Source organism: Arachis hypogaea, chromosome 8 (genome assembly GCF_003086295.3).
Source record: "Arachis hypogaea cultivar Tifrunner chromosome 8, arahy.Tifrunner.gnm2.J5K5, whole genome shotgun sequence".
NCBI lineage: Eukaryota > Viridiplantae > Streptophyta > Magnoliopsida > Fabales > Fabaceae > Arachis > Arachis hypogaea.
The window spans coordinates 34,151,217-34,170,340 of NC_092043.1; the positions used below are offsets into that span (position 1 = coordinate 34,151,217).

The 19,124-nt window shown below is 34.0% G+C and overlaps 4 protein-coding genes across 6 annotated transcripts; 2 read left to right on the forward strand and 2 right to left on the reverse strand.

Moving 5' to 3' along the window:
• Positions 1 to 939: 939 nt before the first annotated feature.
• LOC112705285 (serine/threonine-protein phosphatase 7 long form homolog) lies at positions 940 to 3,062 on the reverse strand. Its single transcript, XM_025756121.1, has 3 exons — positions 2,985 to 3,062; positions 1,117 to 1,832; positions 940 to 1,045 (listed from the first exon to the last, which is right to left on the reverse strand). The coding sequence occupies exons 1-3, from the start codon at positions 3,060 to 3,062 to the stop codon at positions 940 to 942; spliced, it is 900 nt and encodes a 299-aa protein (XP_025611906.1).
• A 642-nt stretch (positions 3,063 to 3,704) lies between these two features.
• On the forward strand, positions 3,705 to 9,502 carry LOC112707135 (transmembrane E3 ubiquitin-protein ligase FLY2). Its single transcript, XM_025758727.3, has 14 exons — positions 3,705 to 4,271; positions 5,085 to 5,154; positions 5,661 to 5,788; positions 5,914 to 6,029; positions 6,173 to 6,233; positions 6,688 to 6,754; positions 6,844 to 6,921; positions 7,135 to 7,292; positions 7,378 to 7,437; positions 7,588 to 7,681; positions 7,872 to 8,039; positions 8,301 to 8,629; positions 8,813 to 8,929; positions 9,018 to 9,502. Exons 1-14 carry the CDS (start codon positions 4,131 to 4,133, stop codon positions 9,117 to 9,119), a joined length of 1,689 nt encoding a protein of 562 aa, XP_025614512.1. The 5' UTR covers positions 3,705 to 4,130; the 3' UTR covers positions 9,120 to 9,502.
• A 290-nt stretch (positions 9,503 to 9,792) lies between these two features.
• On the reverse strand, positions 9,793 to 12,187 carry LOC112707136 (ADP,ATP carrier protein 1, mitochondrial). Of its 3 annotated transcripts, none has more exons than XM_025758728.3 (4): positions 12,054 to 12,187; positions 11,236 to 11,703; positions 10,602 to 10,976; positions 9,793 to 10,329 (listed from the first exon to the last, which is right to left on the reverse strand). In XM_025758728.3, exons 2-4 carry the CDS (start codon positions 11,680 to 11,682, stop codon positions 10,030 to 10,032), a joined length of 1,122 nt encoding a protein of 373 aa, XP_025614513.1. In that variant the 5' UTR covers positions 11,683 to 11,703; positions 12,054 to 12,187; the 3' UTR covers positions 9,793 to 10,029. The 3 variants fall into 3 exon arrangements, with proteins under 3 accessions (XP_025614513.1, XP_025614514.1, XP_025614516.1); XM_025758729.3 differs by having other exon boundaries at positions 12,068 to 12,138; XM_025758731.3 differs by having other exon boundaries at positions 12,063 to 12,104.
• A 4,078-nt stretch (positions 12,188 to 16,265) lies between these two features.
• Positions 16,266 to 17,719, forward strand: LOC112707139 (squamosa promoter-binding-like protein 4). Its single transcript, XM_025758733.3, has 2 exons — positions 16,266 to 16,957; positions 17,355 to 17,719. The coding sequence occupies exons 1-2, from the start codon at positions 16,662 to 16,664 to the stop codon at positions 17,578 to 17,580; spliced, it is 522 nt and encodes a 173-aa protein (XP_025614518.1). The 5' UTR covers positions 16,266 to 16,661; the 3' UTR covers positions 17,581 to 17,719.
• Positions 17,720 to 19,124: the final 1,405 nt, after the last annotated feature.

Here is a 19,124-nt window from a genome sequence, read left to right on the forward strand (position 1 = left end):
GGATGCACTCCTCATATCTGATTCCTCTTTGTTGTTCCGCGTCTTCTTCCCTTCTTCCTCCCCCTGTTTCTCTTCTACTTCTCATTGCGTCTCTGTTATTTCATTTGAACTCCAAGAGTAAATGAGAGTTCACTAGATATTTATGTATGAGAGTATGAAAAATGGTTGATAGAGTTACAGTTAGAGTATATTATTTTGGTCAGATTCTATTACAAACACCTGAAGGAGTGAGATTTAGTTGTGAGAAGCCGTTAGATATTGTTATTCCGTTCACAATCTCATTTGAGGAGCTAAAATGTGTGATTTGTGAGAAGATAGGTTTTCAGATATCCAAAAAAATATCATGTATGGTATATAGATATCCCATACCGGTATTTGGTGGTTTCGTGCAGTATCAAACCAAGTATGTAACCGACGAAGCGAGTATGCAGGAGATGTTTTCAATGTATTTTGAAAGTCGCGGTCAGATATCGGTGATAGAGTTGTACGTCGAATTCGAACAATCTGAAGTGGACCGAAATATTGAAGAGGAAGAATATGATAGTGACAGTGAGGAAGAGTTTGAAAGCAATTACAAAGCTGTTGCTCCAGAAGGAGAAGAAGATCAAGGTGACGGGGTGGTGGCTCCAAATGTGGGAGACGTTGCACATGCACTTGCAAACGAAGATCCCTTTGAGGAGCCGTCCTTCATGCGGGTTCTGGACTTGGAATATCCCTTTGAGGAGCCGTCCTTCATGCGGGTTCTGCACTCAATAGATTCGAATGAAATCAACGGAACCGTAGCGCTCCAGACTACTGCGTGCAGGAAGATGTCTTCTGGGATTATGCCCGGATCAATGCGATCCACACCATAAGCAACCCACACGAACTGCACACAGCATAAGACATACGTGATTACAAGCCAAATAACAGTCAACCTCAGTTGGAGACAAATATTTTCTAATAAAAACACACCTGCCCTTCCTGAACCTCATCTAACGCCTTCCTAAAGTGGGCGAGACTAAGATATCTATACCGATTGTCACCACGCTCCCAGTTACGCCACCTGAAATTATTTATGTCACTAGCACATCTTAAATAGAATTATGAACATAACAAGTAAGTTGACAATGTTACCTGTTTGCAAGCGGAAAACTGCGTGGTTCCCTAGTAGGGGGCGCAAGATAGGGTAGGCGGATCCAAAACCAAGCTAGCAGAAGTGTTAACGGACCATAGATTTCTTTACAATCAAAACGAGAGGCCCGGCATAAGGACCGGTATAGGTGCGCCAAACATGCCGATCCCCAACTAAAATTACTGATACTATGAAAATCCCGGAGCAAAGGCAGAAACTTCCAGTGCACAGATGCCCCTGACTTGTCTCCAAGTAAGATAGTACCCAATAACAACATAATGTGGCACTTGACGTACCTCTGCATACTGTTTTCGTCAGTCAGTTGTATACGTTCTTTTAGATTCCTAAGCCATGTCATTTTTATGCCGCTCCCTCTGCAGTCGGCCTTTCTCGGTGCAACCCCAAACTGATGGAAACACTCACCCTCCAATGCTTCAAAGCTGCTCAAGGTCATCCCCGTCACCGGAAGGCCGTTCGTCGGGAGGCCCAAAATAACGGCTACATCCTCCAGGGTCACTGTGCACTCACCAATCGGAAGGTGGAAGGTGTGTGTTTCCGGCCGCCACCTCTCAACTAAAGCATTTATCAATGCTTTCTGGCCTTGAACTACTCCAATCTGAGAGGCATGATAAAACCCAGTAACCCGTAAATGATCCTCTACACTTGGATGGTACCGATCAGGAGGCAGTGGGTGGTCACATGTCATCATCCGTGAACTCTGAAAAAACATAACATGTTCCTAGTCAAATCATGAATGATTACTAATTTACAACTTAAATTAATCATACTATTTCATCGATTAATCATAATTTCTAGCCCAATTACAAAAAAATAACTAACAAATTATCAAACTACAGCATGTAAACATAACTTCAAAAGATTATCATAATTCCTATAATTATAATTTCCTAAAATTAATCATAATAATTTATTAATTAATTATAACTTCTCAGCTATTTACAAACAACATATGAATAACATTGTCTAACTAACAACATACAAAATTAAGGTTACTTTAGTATTATTAGTTTATTTATAATTGAATTCTTATAATTGACCTTTCTTCCCAAATGAACTATGTATTAAGTAAATTGGCCTTGCAATTAATATTAAAAAATTTCGTTATTAATGATGCAGTTCCGGATTATAAATTCTTAAATTAATAACAAAAGTAAATTAATAACAAAAGTAAATTAAGTAATTCTAAATTCTAAATTCTAAATCTATTACAAAATCAGAATTATAATTTCCAACATTGATCACAAAAGTTAATTAGTAAACTACAATATCTACTCGTATTACAAAAAGATTTCTAACATATTCTCCAACAAAAAATTATAATAAATCCTAAATATATAATTTCCAACAAAAATGTGTGGAAATAATTCCTAAACTTATAATTTATAACATGAATCATAAAAAAACTAACTTACTAAATTATAATTTCTAAATCTATTCGAAAAATAATATCTTACATTTCCTCCAACTAACTAACAACATCTATACATAATAACAAACAATTTACAATCATAATTTATAAGTTTAATCATCAAAATTTATTCATTAATCAAAATAACCGTCTAACAAAATTTTTTTTAACATATTTTCCAATTAACTAACAATATCTAAACATAATAACAAAAAATTAAAAAAATTGCTAACATTATAATTTTAAAATTAATCATCAGATTTTATTAATTAATTAAAATTTCTAATACTACTCTCAAAAAATTCTTACAAAATCTGTAACAATCAACATTTACATATCTATCTACCTAACTGCAACATTTAACCATAAAATACAAAAAAGATTTCTACAAAATTTAATTAAAATACAGAAATTTGCAAAAAATAAAAAAATTTAACTTACATAATCAGGATTAGACAAATAATTTACAATGTGAAGTTCAGGACGATCAACATCTCTAGCTTTGTGTCTTTTAGCCATTTCCACAGATTCTATTGCATGCAAAGTTTTTGAAGAAGAAGAGAGGAGGAGGATGAACTCAAAGATGAAGAAATGGGGTTTCACGTTTGAAAAGGATGTTTCGGACTGAGGGAGTGGGGAAAAGGGGGGTATGCTGGCTGCTGGGGCACCGTTCTGGGGAGGAGCTCGTGTTCGACACGTGGAAGGTGGCGCAATCGGACGGTCCGATTGCTCCAAACGGTGGGTCCGATCGGTGTTGGGGAAACGCTGGGTCCGATTGGTGTGGGGGGGGGGGGAAACGCTGGGTCCGATTGGTGTGGGGGGGAACGCTGGGTCCGATTCCTTTTATACAATCCTTCCTGACACCACACCCTAGTTAATCACCCACTCACCCCATATACACGCATAACACCAAACACTCCCCAATATCAAAATTAAAAAGCGTACATATATTCAGGTAATAAAAATACCTAAACAAAAAAAAAAAACTTTCTCAATATATTAAGGCCATGATTATAAAATTTGCAATAGTAGCAGTAAAAATGTAACGCAAAAACGAATTTGATTAGTCGGAGTAATAAACTGTACAAAGAAACAAGTAATAATAAATTAATAATATTAAATTAAATTAAATTAATAATAGCGTGGAGTGAACCTCCGTTTACCAAAAACCACAACACATCGAACTCGTCAACAACCTATGCCGCAACAAACATTACAACAAAATTCCCGTAATCTTTCGCTTTCACTTCTAATTTGATTATTTATTTGTACAACGTAAGCTTCGCATTCTCTCCCAAAAACTAAGCTTGTCTAAAGCACCCTTGTTTGTTGTTTGCTTCCAAATTTTGCATTCTTGGGTGACCAATTGAGTAGTTAATCTTTCATTTTCTTCTATCTGATCAACGTTGGGTTGTACCCCTTTTGACTCCTCTTCAAGCAACCCCCTTTCTATTGATTTTTTTGTTCCTTAAGTTAATTACTATGTTGGATACTGGGTTATTCCCTTTGATTCGCTCTAATCAGCTTCAGCTCAGAACTGGGTCGTTGAATTTGAGTTGAAAAGCTTCTGTTTTCGACATCTCGGGAATGAGATTTGACATGGTTCCCAGTGAAAGATTCAAGCTTTGGCTAAGAATTGCACTTGGGTGGTGGATTTTTCTACTGTTTCTTCCCTCTGTGACTGGTCTCAGACCCTTACGGGAAAGAACTCGTTCTTGGGGTGATGAGGTTTGCTTCTATCTTCATTCTTGAATGTCTGGAAAATTTGAGGATGCATATTGTAAATTTGACCCAAAAAAGTTGTCCTTTAGTTTTTAGTGTTTATCATTTACTGTCAGCTCTGAGGGGTTGCTATAGCGCTATTCTGCTGTTTGAAAGTAGAAACTAGAAATAAATTCATAGTGTAGTGTTCTTGCAATAATGATGCTGTAAATATGGAACCATGTGGTTTAAGGAAGAGGATAAAGGTATTTGAACATATTGTAAGTAGTGCTAAAGTAGTGCATAATTTATTTAGTGAGAGAATTCAACAAACTTATACATTCCAAACTTTACTTATAATTGGAGCGCATTGCTATAATACATGGCTAGTTTTATGCTCAATTTCCATGGATTATTGTAGAATGCTCTTTTAACAATCAGCAATCATAACTGTCAACGGGCATTTGCAGGGTTATTTCTTTTTGTCCAAACATTTCTTTGCTTCTGAAGTGTTGCAGTTTTAAACATTTTTAGAACCTGTGGTAGAAGTAGCTGAAAAACATTATGCCAAAACAAACTAGATCATTTGCAAATAAGTTTATAGAAAAATGTACATGACTTTGTCATGTTTTTTTTTACTGATTTGTTAGTAGTAATTAGTAACATCCAAGGACATGATCACAGACCATAGCTTTTTGACTTTATTGATATTTAACTTCCCTAAACACTGGATTATCATTAGAAATGATTTTACTTGATAAATTGTGATTTATGTGATTGAGGCAAAATCTTAATGGAGGAGAACTCAACAAATTTCATTTTTCTTATTGCTTCTCCCAGTGGCTTACAAGAAAAGATGAGACTGATAGTGGTCCATTTTCACAATGGAACATAACTGGAACTTATAGAGGTTTGTATTCTTTAAGAAGCTCGAGTCAACTTTTTATTTTTTGTGTTCGTAGTTTGCTGTTGTCTTGAGGTTGCGGTTTGGTCTGCTGTTTTAAAGTTTAATATGTCCATTTATATAGTTGAAGTATTGCTTTTAGGAGACGGTTTGACCTTTTTTAACGAGTTGACACTTTCATGGAGTAGAATGTTTCTTGAAGACAAAACGGTCTAAATGCTAATCATAAGCTTCTTATCTTTTGGCTTAAGTTACTTTAAATACATTTTTTACTAACTATTCTGGGGCAGATAATATATGGGAAAGGGGGGCAGCACCTAGGTATAGGCTAAGATGTTTCCATGAATTATCAAAATGAACTTATGGCATTTGGACAGATCATGTAATTTAAAAAGGTTTTGTTCTTCACTTCGAATAGTGTAAGTTATAATGAACTTACTTGGTTCATTTAAAATGGTGTGTTTGTTTGTAAAGTCTGAGACTGTTTTTGTATATTGACCTCGTTAATGCAGGGAGTTGGAAGTTTTCAGATGCCGCAAATGGCTCTTCCAGATTTCCAGACATCAGAAAAACAACTGGTAATTCTGTGATTGAATTAGTTAGTACACCAACGAAGATAACTGGAGTACATTACGTTCAGGTGAGAATTGAAATATACATTTCACAGAAATTCAGCTATCATAACTCATATAGCTTCTTAATTGTTCTATCATGTGGCATATGCCGAACAGCTAATTAACAAACATATTTATGCTTTTTCCTCAGGGGGTTATTATATTCCATGATGTGTTTGACAATGAATATAATGTTGGTGGTGCCCAGATCAGAGTGGAAGGTGTATATATATGGCCTTTTAGACAGCTTCGAATGGTAGCCAACAGGTGATTTTCATAATATAAATGTCTGCTCAAGTTTACATATTAAGCGTGCAAGTTGGCAAATGTTATCATGCTTGTTTATATTTAGAATTTCACCTTGAATATGTTCTTTAATGTTATTAAGAGTTTCTTTCCTGCTATTGCAGTGGAAAAGAGGGAGAATTGAATCAGGATGGAGATTATATTTTATCCAATCCATACCATCTGGTAACCATCATTTTTTTATGTATCCTTGATGTTTACGTTTTGTATATTTTTTCTAGAATACTCCCCCCCCCTCCCCCCTCCCAAAACAAAAAAAAAATTATATAACATATACCATATGATAATCTTGATTTGGTGATCAATTTATACTGGTATTGTTTAAACAATCTTTATTACTTGGGATAATTGATATTTCTTTGTCCAAAATTAATATACGTTCTTATACACACCCACCAACACACAGGAGTTCTTCTAATGTGATTTTTATCAATTGAAATGTAACCTTGTAGCTTTAAATATTTTCTCTTATTAACTAGTAGATCACTATGGAGAATTCTTACACTCCAAGTTCCTTGTACTTTACTTCTCTTCATCTTAACAAATTTTCTCTTTTATTTATTTATTTTTAAACAAGTGAGCATCCAAAGTAATTATCTGCTACATGTATTATACACAGCTTGGAGTTTTCTCATCTCAGGTACTGCAAGATTCTTCCCGAGATAAGATGTGGAGAAAGAAACATTGTAATTTATCTCCCATACTAGTACACTTTGAAGGAATTTCCCATAATTTTGTGGTATTATTGACTTGCTCTTTTTGTCCTCTGCTGCAGCTCCAATGCATGACATGGAGAAACATTGTAATATTGAAATTGCTGCACAGCTTTCACGCTTACCATCAACCAAAAATGGTACTCTCCCCGTCATTTCAATACTTATTAACTTCCTCACCTCAATAAAAATATTTAACATTAATATCTTCCTTTTGGTGCTCTTCCATTCTAATATTTCCTCATTTTGTTTTATCCATTGAGATTTGAGATCATTCTTTTTATTGATAATGATTATATTTTTGTATATTTTTTACCGGATGATTTACCATGTGCTTATATTACTTCCTATAGAAGGAGAACATGATCGATTTCACCTCGAAGGTTTGATGGAGAGTCCCTCCACGGATGATGATGGGGACTGTTTCTCACCTTTACTGTTAAATACAACTTCTGTCAACATTGAGGTGTACTATAACAAAGCAGTGAACTATACCTTGATGGTTACTTTTGTATCCTTCAATCATGGATATTCTTACAGCATTATTATTTGTTGTTGTTCATAACCCTGTTAGTTCCTTAACGTACATATATCAGGTTTCTTTCTTGCAAGTTCTTCTACTGATTCGTCAAATGGAGCATAGCAGCACTCAATCTGTAAGAATTTAATTTTATTTGAGATTTCATATGCCATGGATTTATAAAATGGAATTAATATGTAAATCTTCAATTTGGATGTATGTATCAGATACTATTTATTTCGTGATTTCATAGTAATCTGTGAATATGATTTTGATATCTCCGCAGGGGGCTGCTAAGGTTTCAATATTGTTGATTGGCCAGCAGGCGATAATGGATGCTTATCTTTGCCTTTTACATCTGACTGCAGGAATACTAGTTGGTAAAATTGAGATTTCACACCTTGAAACTGATGAATGAGAATGACCCAAAAAATGCAGTGTTATGTTTTTATTGATTTTTATATGCTATTACCATGTTGCAATAGAGCGGACTTGAGTCATTGATTATCTTATTTTGTAGTAGTTATCAGATTCTCATTTTAATAATTATCGCTGCTGCCTGAAATGCAGAATCCTTGTTTAATGCTTTTGCAACTGCTGCATTTTTCAAGTTCGTCGTCTTTTCAATATTTGAGATGAGATATCTCCTCACCATCTGGAAGGCAAATAGGCCTTTGAGTAGCGGAGAAGGTTGGGAGGCAATGAGGCGCGAACTTTCCGTCTTATATAGCCGTTTCTGTAAGTATTCGTTTAGAATGAAATGTTTAAGAAATGCTAGGGGGCATGAGACACTATTGTTTTTGGTCATCACTTAGCCATTAACTCAATTCCTTTAGTTTAGTAGTCTAACGACATACTTTATTCCATATTTTTAAGTATTGATGACTAACTGATAGCCAAAAACAATAAATTCTGATGGCCCTCTAGCATTGCTCATGAAGAAATAGTGCCTGCATGATAAAGAATTCATTGTATGTAATGGTTTCACTTTCTTTGCAGATGGAATCCTGTTGGGAGGCATTCTCCTCATGTACGAGTTCCATCACCATTTGAAACCTATTCTTCTTCTTATATACTCCTTTTGGATACCTCAGATAATCACCAACGTTATCCGTGACTCGCGCAAGCCGCTGCATCCTCATTATATCCTCGGGATATCTGTTACTCGCCTAGCAATCCCGCTATATGTTTTTGGTTGCCCAAACAACTTCATGCGCATACAGCCGGACAAGAGCTGGTGTGTTTCGTTGGCTGCATTTATTGGCCTTCAAGCTTCAGTTCTTCTTCTGCAGCATTATCTCGGCTCACGGTGGTTCATCCCTCGCCAGGTTAGGCCAACTGTCTTCTTGTTGCTTTATGACCACTTACACATTCAGATAATTTCATCAAAATCTTCTGATCATGAGCACGACTCTGCGGCGAAGATGGCAATATCCAAATTCTTACTATTGTGATCTGTGGAACACTTGCATGAATCTTTTCTCTATCTTTGTTTCTTTCATGATTCGCAGATACTGCCCGAGAAGTACAGCTATTATAGGAGGTTTAATCAAGATGCAAGACACGCTATGGATTGTGTTATTTGCATGACATCCATTGATCTTAATCAACGGTCTAATGATTGTATGGTATGTCAATATAAACTTAAAACCTTTGTTAAACTCGAATTAAGAACTACAATCTGGATTTAAGCCTAATGTGCAGACTATTACACAGGTGACACCTTGTGATCATTTCTTTCACTCTGGTTGTCTGCAAAGATGGATGGATATAAAGATGGAGTGCCCAACTTGCCGGCGCTCGCTACCGCCTGCATAAAGTGATTTTTCGTCTCTTATTTCAATAGGACCAACAACTGACCCTGTTCAACTTAATAGATACTTCTGGAGTTCTGGTAACATGCTTAGGCCGTAGTTACATCCAACTTCTTTACATTGTTTTGCTTTCAATATTAGGTGGCAGAAGTGAAGGTTTATTAAGTTTTATTTTTGTTACACCAACACACCATGTGAGCTAACTACGATTGCCTCACATGGGTTTTATGTTAACCCTTTCTTTTTCTTATAGAAATTTTGTAACTTGATTTTTCCACCATATTCCAGATGCTGTGAGTATGGTTTATGTAAAGAAAAATGTTAAGCTACCAACATTTTGTTAGATCAAATGCAAAATAAATCCAAAAAAAGGTATTAATCTTCTAACGTTTTTCTTTAAGGTGCAAAAGAAAAGACAACATTGTAATTTTACCTTTTAACACGAAATGTAATCTTTATTCTTTTTGTCATTTGTGATTCCCATTCTAACTTCCTAAAATAGATTGCACCGTTGCATATTAGTGAAAATATTTGTTAGTTTCTCTCTATCTTTTTCATGTGGCACCAACACTTTCGTACTATATTAAGATACATTGATCCAAAAAATATATGAAAAATTGATAGTGATAAATAACAAAGAACCGAGAAATTACCAGGAACACAAGTGAACAGGAGAATAGAATGGCAACTTTGAACAGTCTTCAATTATTTCAACTAAAATGGTCATCATAACCACTCAAGCTACAAGCTCCAGACATGTACCCATAAACAATTCAAAAAAAAAAAAAACTATGGTTTCTAAATATCCGAGTCTATAAACTCTGAGAAAGCTCAAATAGTTATTATTTATTTTCAGCATGAATGAGATTCAACATACTGTCCCACGTAGTTTCTTTCATCATTATCTGTGTATCTTAGCCTCCACCACCAGAACCATATTTCTTTCCAAACAAGAGGAGCTGTAGCTTGTCATAACCAGCAAGCACACCCGCACCTGCAACAGCACGCAATATGTTTGCACCGGCACCTTTGAAGAGCGACTTAGCACCCTCTTTGGCGATGATCTGCTTGAATGCATCGGCGGAGCCGCTGTATTTCACGGCTTCTCCTGATGTCATCATCATTCTTCTACGAACAGTATCAATGGGGTAAGAGGCCAAGCCAGCACCTATTGTGATCCCCCAACCCAAAAAGAAACTTGCAAAGAAACTATCCTGTTAACAAGTGCAAATTATAGTAAGTAAAAAGCATTGTATCAGTAATCTGGGATACTATGTCGATTCATTTTTTTTTTACTGTAGCTACTCACATGAAATTGTCTTCATGTAAAAATGATAGGTGAAAAATCGTTAAATGACACGTTTGACTAAATTGTTATTTAACAATCTTCAACCATAATCTTCACATGAAGACAATTTCATGAGATTAGTTACCTTTTTCTACAAGTTACAACATACTAGATTTGAAACTCAGATTTTGCACGAACCTGCAAGCCATCGACCAGAACAACCGGTTTCAAAGAATCATACATTCCGAAATAGAGACCACGATACACAACAATCCCAACACAAGAGATGGTGAATCCGCGATAAAGGCCAGTGATACCATCGGATTTAATGGTTTTGGTGTAAACATCAATCAAGCCATTGAACTGCCTTTGACCACCCTGCTTAGCAGCAACCTTGGCATCATTGGCCAAACGAGTTCTGGCAAAGTCCAAAGAATAAACAAACAAGAGGGAAGAAGCTCCGGCAGCCCCACCAGATGCCAAGTTCCCAGCAAACCATTTCCAGTAGCCATCTCTTTCTTTCTTGAAGTTGAAGAGCTTCTTAAAATAATCCTTGAAAGCAAAGTTCAGCGCCTGCACAGAAATGAAAAAATACAGAATTTTTTCAAACAAGAGTAAAATTTGTTTCATCTCATTTACCCATAAAATTCACATCTATAATTCAAAACATAAATGTGAATTCTTTTATTTATGCTAATAATGATAATAACAAACTGCCAACGAGCTATATCTCAAATAGCATATTCTCCCCATAGCCACCTAGAGGTCGCGGGAGCATGTGATATCACATACAAATTTTACATTTTAAAATAAAGAGGAGAGAATAAATAACCTGAGTAGGGAAGTATCTGATAACATTAGCAGTGTTTCCTCTCCAAAGTGAAAGCACCCCTTCATCCTTAATAGTTCTAGCAAAACAATCACCAATTCCCTTGTACGGATGAGACAACCGACCAGTCTTGAGCATCTCATCCTGGTTCTGAATTAGCAGCTTAACTCTCTCGATCGGCGCGGCCGCAGTCTTAGACACAGCAGCAGACACTCCTCCCATCAGAAAATCCACTATGAAAGAAGTAGTAGCTCCTCCTTTCTCCGCCGGAGAGTAAGCTGTGACCGGCGATACCATCGAGGTCACGGCCGCAAAGCCATTGAGGTAAATGCCACTGCTGGAAGAGTTGCTTGAGTGAAATCCAGTGGCAAGCTTGGACACAAGAAAAGATCCTCCACCTAGCTTCTGTGATATTGATGGATGCTGCATCATATAAGGTCCACCCTCCATGATTTCTGTTTACACTGTGACCTATCAACAATTCAAATCACAAATCATATAACAAATTCAAATAATGATAACGACTCTGTTCAAATAATAATAGTGTTTAAACTATACTCTTTTCTAGTCTTGTAATGCTTATGCCATATATCATATACATAAATTCAGATTAGGTTGATCTAGCATGATGAATTTTTAGTACAAATCAAAGGTAGGATCCTATTATGTAAATCAATTAATCAAAGCATCACCAGCTAGCTAGTTATCTATGTAACGAACTAAGTAGTAACTAATTAACGCGGGAAAATCGTGAAAAGAAAAGAGCAACGAAAAATATTATTAGAAAATATATAGTAAGGTTGAGCAACAGAATCTGGTACTTGATTTACAATACAAGGAAAATGGAGGAAGTGTTGTTAGACGAAAACGGTTCCGAACTTGGAAGGGACTCGAACTTGCTGAGACTCAACTCACTTAAGTGTCTGTAAACGTGGGACTTGGGAGAACCAACACAGCACCGGAACGAGCCACGTAAGGCTGTTATGTAATGACAATTTTGCCCCTTTCTTTACTCCTTTTCTCCGACATGTCCCCACCTAACAGACGAAAAGTTCAGGCCGTTCACGAAACTTCGGATACCAAAGCCAAAGTGCACTTTAATTTAATCTTCAGCTGACACCTATAAACATTAGGCTTTAAAAAAAAAAAGAAGAAAAGTTTAATTAATTTGTGGTTGCTTATTTTGTGTATGTAGAGCAGGGAAAAGAAATAACAATTAATTTATGTCAATTAATCTAACACTGGTCAGTCTACAAATCTACATCCTTGAGAAAAAGCTTTTAGAATTATAGTTTTTTTATTATTATTAAAATTTTATTAGATAGACAATAATTTTTATGAATAATATGAACAATAAATTTTAAAATTGACTCAATAAAATAAAAATATATTATTCTTTTAAATCATCCACATAAATCTTAATATTAGAATAATCATCTATACACTTAATGAATTAACCATTCCATATATCCATTATTCATATTATTTAATATTTTCGTTATTCTATAGAGAGACTGATAACCCAAAATAACGAAACCCAAAAAAGATAAAACTACTCTGTAGGCATATTGGGTTCATCGTCCATTTGCACCCATCTTTATTTCTCTCTTCGTTTTATTTTTTATCAACCTAGTATATATAAAATATGAATTTAAGATCTGTAGCAATCGACCAAAAAATAAGATCTGTAACATTCTGCTTTGTGACTATTTGATCAAGAGAAATATCTAACGAGAAAAAAAGAAAAGAAGTTGTTTGAACATAATGCTGTGTTTTTTTACATCGATGTTATTTACTCAATCCAAAATTAAGGAGAAGGTGGTTTGATTTATGAATCAATTCTTTTGGTATTGTCATTAAAATTGAGCACAAATCAAACTAGTACAAAAATACAACAAAAGAATGTAAATGTTTCAACAACTAAAACAAAGCAAAATAACAAACCTGAATAACAATTAAAATCTATGATCCTTTCTTTTATTAATGTATTTCTTATATTTTCTCTAGACGATGCACCACCCATTTTCATGCTTCTTCTTTTTGGATTGGTCTTCCAACATCCCATGTCACTCTATTTTCATGATATACATTATTATCTACCATCTCTTAACATTTTCTCCTAACACCATGTCTTCCGGTAAACGTAGTAAGTATGCTAATATCAAAATCAGCTTATTGATATCTTCCTTATGCATTTGGTTTCATAAACTTTTCTTCAACTAATCTGTCTCAATTGTGCATTCACTTTGTCCAACTTCTACCTTTGATATTTGTCTTTTCTTTCCACTCTTTTTGGCTTGCAATTCCACACTCAAATTTTGTATGATGAGCTTCAAGTTCATGGTTTTATTTTTCAAAAAAAGAGTTTGTTCCCAACACACCACCTCCTTCCCTTTTAGTCAATCTACTATGTTCTTGTTATCCACTGTTACCACAATATCTTCCTCCTTAATGCTTGCCTTCTCAAGCATCTCCACTCAATGATGTCTCACCGTTTGAACCTTTTCTAATCACTTCACCCTTGTAGGCTGTAGCACCACGCTTCTCCTCCCTTTCTTACCAAGTACTCCCCCACCATATACATACTTAAGTCAGTTAGTCACCCTGTATAAGGTACATAGTCACCACCTCTATTTACTAACTTCTACACCATAAATTACTCTATTGCATCCTATATTCTTTTTTTTCTTATCCTTATACCATTGATTAGCTTGAACCTGCACTGTTCCCACACTCTTTCCCATGCGATAACCTTGTTTTTAAAAATTCTAACATTCCTACATCTCTAAATAGATCATACTATGGCAAAGAAAAGGATTATCCTTTTTTTCCTTAGCATATTATAAGCGTCCTGTTTCCCCAAGTTTCAAACTAAATTCTAACATCCCTTGATCTAATCCAACACACATTATAGATGGTTTACTTTTCGGCGCCTCATTGCCCAATACACAAGCTCTATCTCTTTGATTAATAATATTTCTCTTTATTAGCTTGTCCTTCTAATTTGATACTTTAAACTACTTTAGAAACTTCTTTTCGAATGTCAGTCCTTCTAATCATTTATCCCTTTAAAATCTCGTATTTTTTCTATCACTAACACACATCTACCATCCCTCTTTACATATTTTGTTATAGGAAAAGTCTAGGGGACCAGCAGTTTTGTTGAATTTTGGCCAGCATGTAACCAGCAGAGGAAGGTGAGCCATTAGATGAAATCTCACACCAATCTCACACCATCAAATCATCATTGATGGCTAATTGATGACTAATAATCACAAAAATTGCTAGCCCCCTAGCATTGCTCTTTGTTATATATGTTGTTATTATTGGCAATTTTAGCCCATTTCCTTCCGCGTTCTGCTGTTCCAAGATTAGCAATTTCCTTCTGTGATCCGTGGCACTCTTACAAGGATGCTCTTAATCCGATATATCTGAGAAGGATTCACTCTAGAATACAATAAACAATTTATTATATCAACAACCAATATTTTTTCTTTTCCAGTTGATATGATCGAACTAGTCTTTCATTTAAATTTTGTTTATAGAAAGTTTAATTAACAAAATAATATAGTACTCCATTATAATAGTAGTTACGCGACTTGGTGATAGGACAAAGGTAGGTCGTTGTTGTTGGGACCAAATGAAATGACAAAATCAATCTAATATCCCAGACGTTGCAACATGCTATTGGAGCAAGAATTTTAATATGTCCTTCCACAATAAAAGACCACCCTTAGATGATGTTATTATACACAATCTAAGGATAACAAAGATCCCAAAGAAAGTAAACTGTTGGTTCAGGAGTAGGGAGGGTCCCTAGTGCACCCAAGAAGCCTAGCTCCAAGTAATGCCAAAACTTTATAAATGCGTTATATCGTATCATATGGTTACAGACTATCTTATTTTTCAAACATTGCTGTACACGACAAATACTATCTATCTGCAATGCTTGAGTATACACGGGAGAACCCTTAGTGTATATAAAGGGTAAAATTCATTTTGAGTGGTTATTTATTTATTTTTGTTTACGATTATGTTAAGTGTATATCAAAATTAGTCACTAATATAAAATATATATTAAAAATAAATTAAACTACACATATATTTATACATATATATTGGTGGTTGATTTTAGTGTACGAATAGTATTTTTGTTTTGCTTATTACTAAAAAGGAGCAACAACAATAATAACAATACTTTATCCCATTAAATAACAAAAATATTTAAGAGATGATGATAAAAGTTAACTTAAAATAATTTATTTTTTTATTTTGTATTAGTTAATTATTGTTAAAATAATTAAATAATATTAGATGTAATAATTATAAATTATTAATACTACATGCATAAAATTATAAATATTAAGTTAAATAAGATAATTTAAAATTATTATTTCCCAAATATTATTATTAAATAAAATTAATTATATGGATCAAATTAACTTATTAAATTCTATAAAGTATTATGTCTATAGTGACATATTTTACACATATATAAATCTTTTTTTTATCATGTTTGTTGCATATAATAAGACATTTTGCACATATAAATTTTTTTTTACCACTGTGTATTCGGTCTTTTTAAATCTTCTTTTATCTTTAACCAACGGCCTATCTTTCATGAAATTTATTTTTCTAATTGAATATTGTGTCAGTCTTCTCATTGCATGTTCAAACTTCAAACTACTTAGAACAAAATTTTATCATTTTTTTAAACAATAGCCACTAATCCGTTCACTTTTATTAATAAAAAAATTAACAAAACAAAAATTAACTTCAAAGTACATTGCTTAATAAAACAAAATAAATAATTCATAGAATAGCATTCATTTGCTTTCCTTTCACTTCTTTGTTCTTTCCCTGTCCCCCCCTTCCCAACTCTCCCAATTCACCTTTTCCTTTCCAAGGTCCTACCACTTTTCCAGCATCTCACAACTCCAAATTCCCCCATTATTCCATCCAAAGATTTCATCCAACGGTTACTATTCAACCTAAAATTATAGACTTACAAAAATTAAAACATTAGCTAAGATGATAACTCATGAATGTTCAGATATTTTTATGTGAAATTAAATAATTTTTAACAATTAAGTTTTATATAAAGTGTTATTAATTTCACATAAAAATAATTATACATGAGTGAGTCTTAACTCTTAACCATATATATAGAATTTATGAGGATCGTAATAGTAACAAAGGACATGATCAGTTGGTTGATTGAATTTGGATGGACAGAGCGTCCTTGCAATTCAGTTTCAAGTAGTACCATAAATCATTACACAACACAACACAAAAATACAAAAACAAAGGCCGAGAAAAAATGAACTAGTTTTTGTGGTCCTCACTCATCATTACTAAAGTCATCCATTTAAGTACTTCATTCACCACCTAGCTTCAAGCTCACTCATCACAATCACAACCCTTTGTTGATGGACCGGGGTGGTGGTGAAGACGCGCCGCTAGAGGCGAAGAGGGAGCCTAAGCCGGATGAAGATCATAATAATAATAATAAGAAGAAGAAGAAGAAAGAAGTGCCGGTGACATGGGTTAGCGGGAAGAAAGGTTCCGGTGGTGGCATGCGGTGTTGTCAAGCTGAGAAGTGCAAGGCGGATCTTGAGGAGGCAAGGCAGTACCATAGGAGGCACAGGGTGTGTGAGTACCATGCCAAGGCTCAGGTGGTTCTTGTTTCCGGCATTAGACAACGCTTCTGTCAGCAATGTAGCAGGTTCATCTCTTCTCTTTTCTTTATGTGCTCTCACAGTTATATAAGGTTTCTCTTAGAGATATAATAAATCTTGTTTTCTTTATTGGCTTATGTTTTTTAAACGAGTGATTTTATGACATAATATCAAGATTCTATATTTATACAAATTGTCTTTTTCTATGGGTTTAAATTTTTAGAATTAGTAATTTCACCACAATTTTTTTATATATGTATGGTGCAGTAGTGTTTATTAATTATTACTCGAAAAATAATAGAGTCAACACTCCTAGTAAGTAAAGAAAGAAGTGACTAAGTATTGAGTCAAATATAAAATAAATATAATAAAATCTAAGAATCATTGCCTTTTTTTTTGTGTGTTTTTGTGGTTGATGTATCAAAAGTAACAATTGTGGTGCAGGTTCCATGAGATAGGTGAATTTGATGACACAAAAAGAAGTTGCCGGAGGCGTTTGGCCGGACACAACCAACGGCGAAGAAAGAACTGTGATTCTCAAGCAGAAGGGTCGAGGCGCAAAGGGATATGTCCTCGGTTGAAGAAGGACACTGCCTGTGGAGATGATAGGAGCAGAATTCAGATTGCAATCCAAGAGAGTGGAGCTTATAAACATTTCCAGATAAGATGAAAAGTGAAACTTCTTTCGTTTAAGCTTAATTGCTCCCTCTCTTCTGTCATCTTCGGAAACTTATTAAACTGTTCCTATGTCACATTAGTGGTGAAGATATGCAATTTGATAATAAAAACACTCTTCTTTCTTCTGGATATATTGGTTAGATACTTACATATAAGATATTTGAGTATGATGAACTGAAACTAAACCAAAGGCTTCAAATCCGGCTATTTATTGACTAACATTAACTACTAAAATCAATTATCGCTTTAAAATATTCGAAATATTAAAATACACATTAAATATAAATTAAACTATAAATATATTTATAAAGAAATATATTATTTTAATATAAAAATAACATTTTTGTTTAAAATCAATCCTCAATTGTTTTACTTTTTTATTTTATTTTTTGGGTACATTCATGAATTATTATATTTAAATTCAAATTCAATTTATATTTAGATGTTTTGATTTAAATATTTAACTAAAAGTAAAAAAATATTATGGATCAAAGAGAATATTTACGCTTCTACCAAAATAAAACTTTTTTAGAACAATCTTAAATGTTTGATCATTGTCTAGACATAAAAAAAAGGAGACATTAAAATAAAAATATATTAATAGAAAAGTATAAAGACAAAAAAATAATAGAAGTTACCATATTTTTATATTTTTTTTTTTGTTCATACAAACACAGACACACACATTTTATCATTTTGTGTTCATAGGCCCATTTGAATTAGTATTTACTATTTAGTAGTGGGAAACTCAATGGCTCCAAGGGTCAAGTTGGGTTAGGAATCCAGATTGTCAAGTTGCAATGGGATAAGAATTCACCAAAAGCACAATAAGCCAAGTTGCCTTTACATGATTAAAAATACCACCTTATCATAGAATATAATGTCCTGTTCTTCCCATTCCTTGATTCCTTTTGGCACCCAAAAGAAAATGTCACGCACTCTAATAGAAATGGACAAGATGAATTTAAGACAATGACTAAGTCAACATTCATGTGTTAATGTATGGTCAATCAGCTTGTTGTTAATGAATGTAGCCATGAATGGACTTTCTAGCTAGTGTATACTCATACGTCATTTATACAACTTGAGTGCGACTTTTTGTTATTATTATTAGGGCAAATCACTGTATTAAGCTAAGGGGTGAAAAAAATTATAGAAATCTGCCAAATCAAAGACAGATTCATGAATCAACTAAAAGTCATTTATATATAGTTTGAATCAGTCTAATTCGAACTCTAATTATATGTTGTAATTCAAATCACACTTATTTGAATTATTCACACACGCACACACCCACTAATTCGAATCAACCTGATTCAAATTACACCCACAGTAATGGTGATTCTATGTAAAACAATTTAAAAAAAAATGCTTAAAAAATGTCAGGAGTAGTATAAAATATTTGTAATATTCTAGTAATTTAGGTAAATATTTGTTATAACTATATTTTTTTTATTTTCTAAATTATTATTGATTATGTAGAGTATTTCTTTAAGTCATTAGGATATTACAAACTTTTATAGTACTCATAACATC

Excerpts from the sequence above, each read along its gene's own strand:
- LOC112707139 (XM_025758733.3), top strand. The coding sequence starts at position 16,662 with ATGGACCGGGGTGGTGGTGAAGACGCGCCGCTAGAGGCGAAGAGGGAG. Across the intron at positions 16,958-17,354 it reads TTCTGTCAGCAATGTAGCAG|GTTCCATGAGATAGGTGAAT; the intron begins GTTCATCTCTTC and ends ATTGTGGTGCAG.
- LOC112707136 (XM_025758728.3), bottom strand. The coding sequence starts at position 11,682 with ATGGAGGGTGGACCTTATATGATGCAGCATCCATCAATATCACAGAAG. Across the intron at positions 10,977-11,235 it reads TCAGATACTTCCCTACTCAG|GCGCTGAACTTTGCTTTCAA; the intron begins GTTATTTATTCT and ends ATTTCTGTGCAG. Across the intron at positions 10,330-10,601 it reads TTCTGGTCGATGGCTTGCAG|GATAGTTTCTTTGCAAGTTT; the intron begins GTTCGTGCAAAA and ends ACTTGTTAACAG.
- LOC112707135 (XM_025758727.3), top strand. The coding sequence starts at position 4,131 with ATGAGATTTGACATGGTTCCCAGTGAAAGATTCAAGCTTTGGCTAAGA. Across the intron at positions 5,155-5,660 it reads CATAACTGGAACTTATAGAG|GGAGTTGGAAGTTTTCAGAT; the intron begins GTTTGTATTCTT and ends TCGTTAATGCAG. Across the intron at positions 8,040-8,300 it reads CGTCTTATATAGCCGTTTCT|ATGGAATCCTGTTGGGAGGC; the intron begins GTAAGTATTCGT and ends CTTTCTTTGCAG.
- LOC112705285 (XM_025756121.1), bottom strand. The coding sequence starts at position 3,062 with ATGGCTAAAAGACACAAAGCTAGAGATGTTGATCGTCCTGAACTTCAC. Across the intron at positions 1,833-2,984 it reads ATTTGTCTAATCCTGATTAT|AGTTCACGGATGATGACATG; the intron begins GTAAGTTAAATT and ends ATGTTTTTTCAG. Across the intron at positions 1,046-1,116 it reads AGTTTTCCGCTTGCAAACAG|GTGGCGTAACTGGGAGCGTG; the intron begins GTAACATTGTCA and ends AAATAATTTCAG.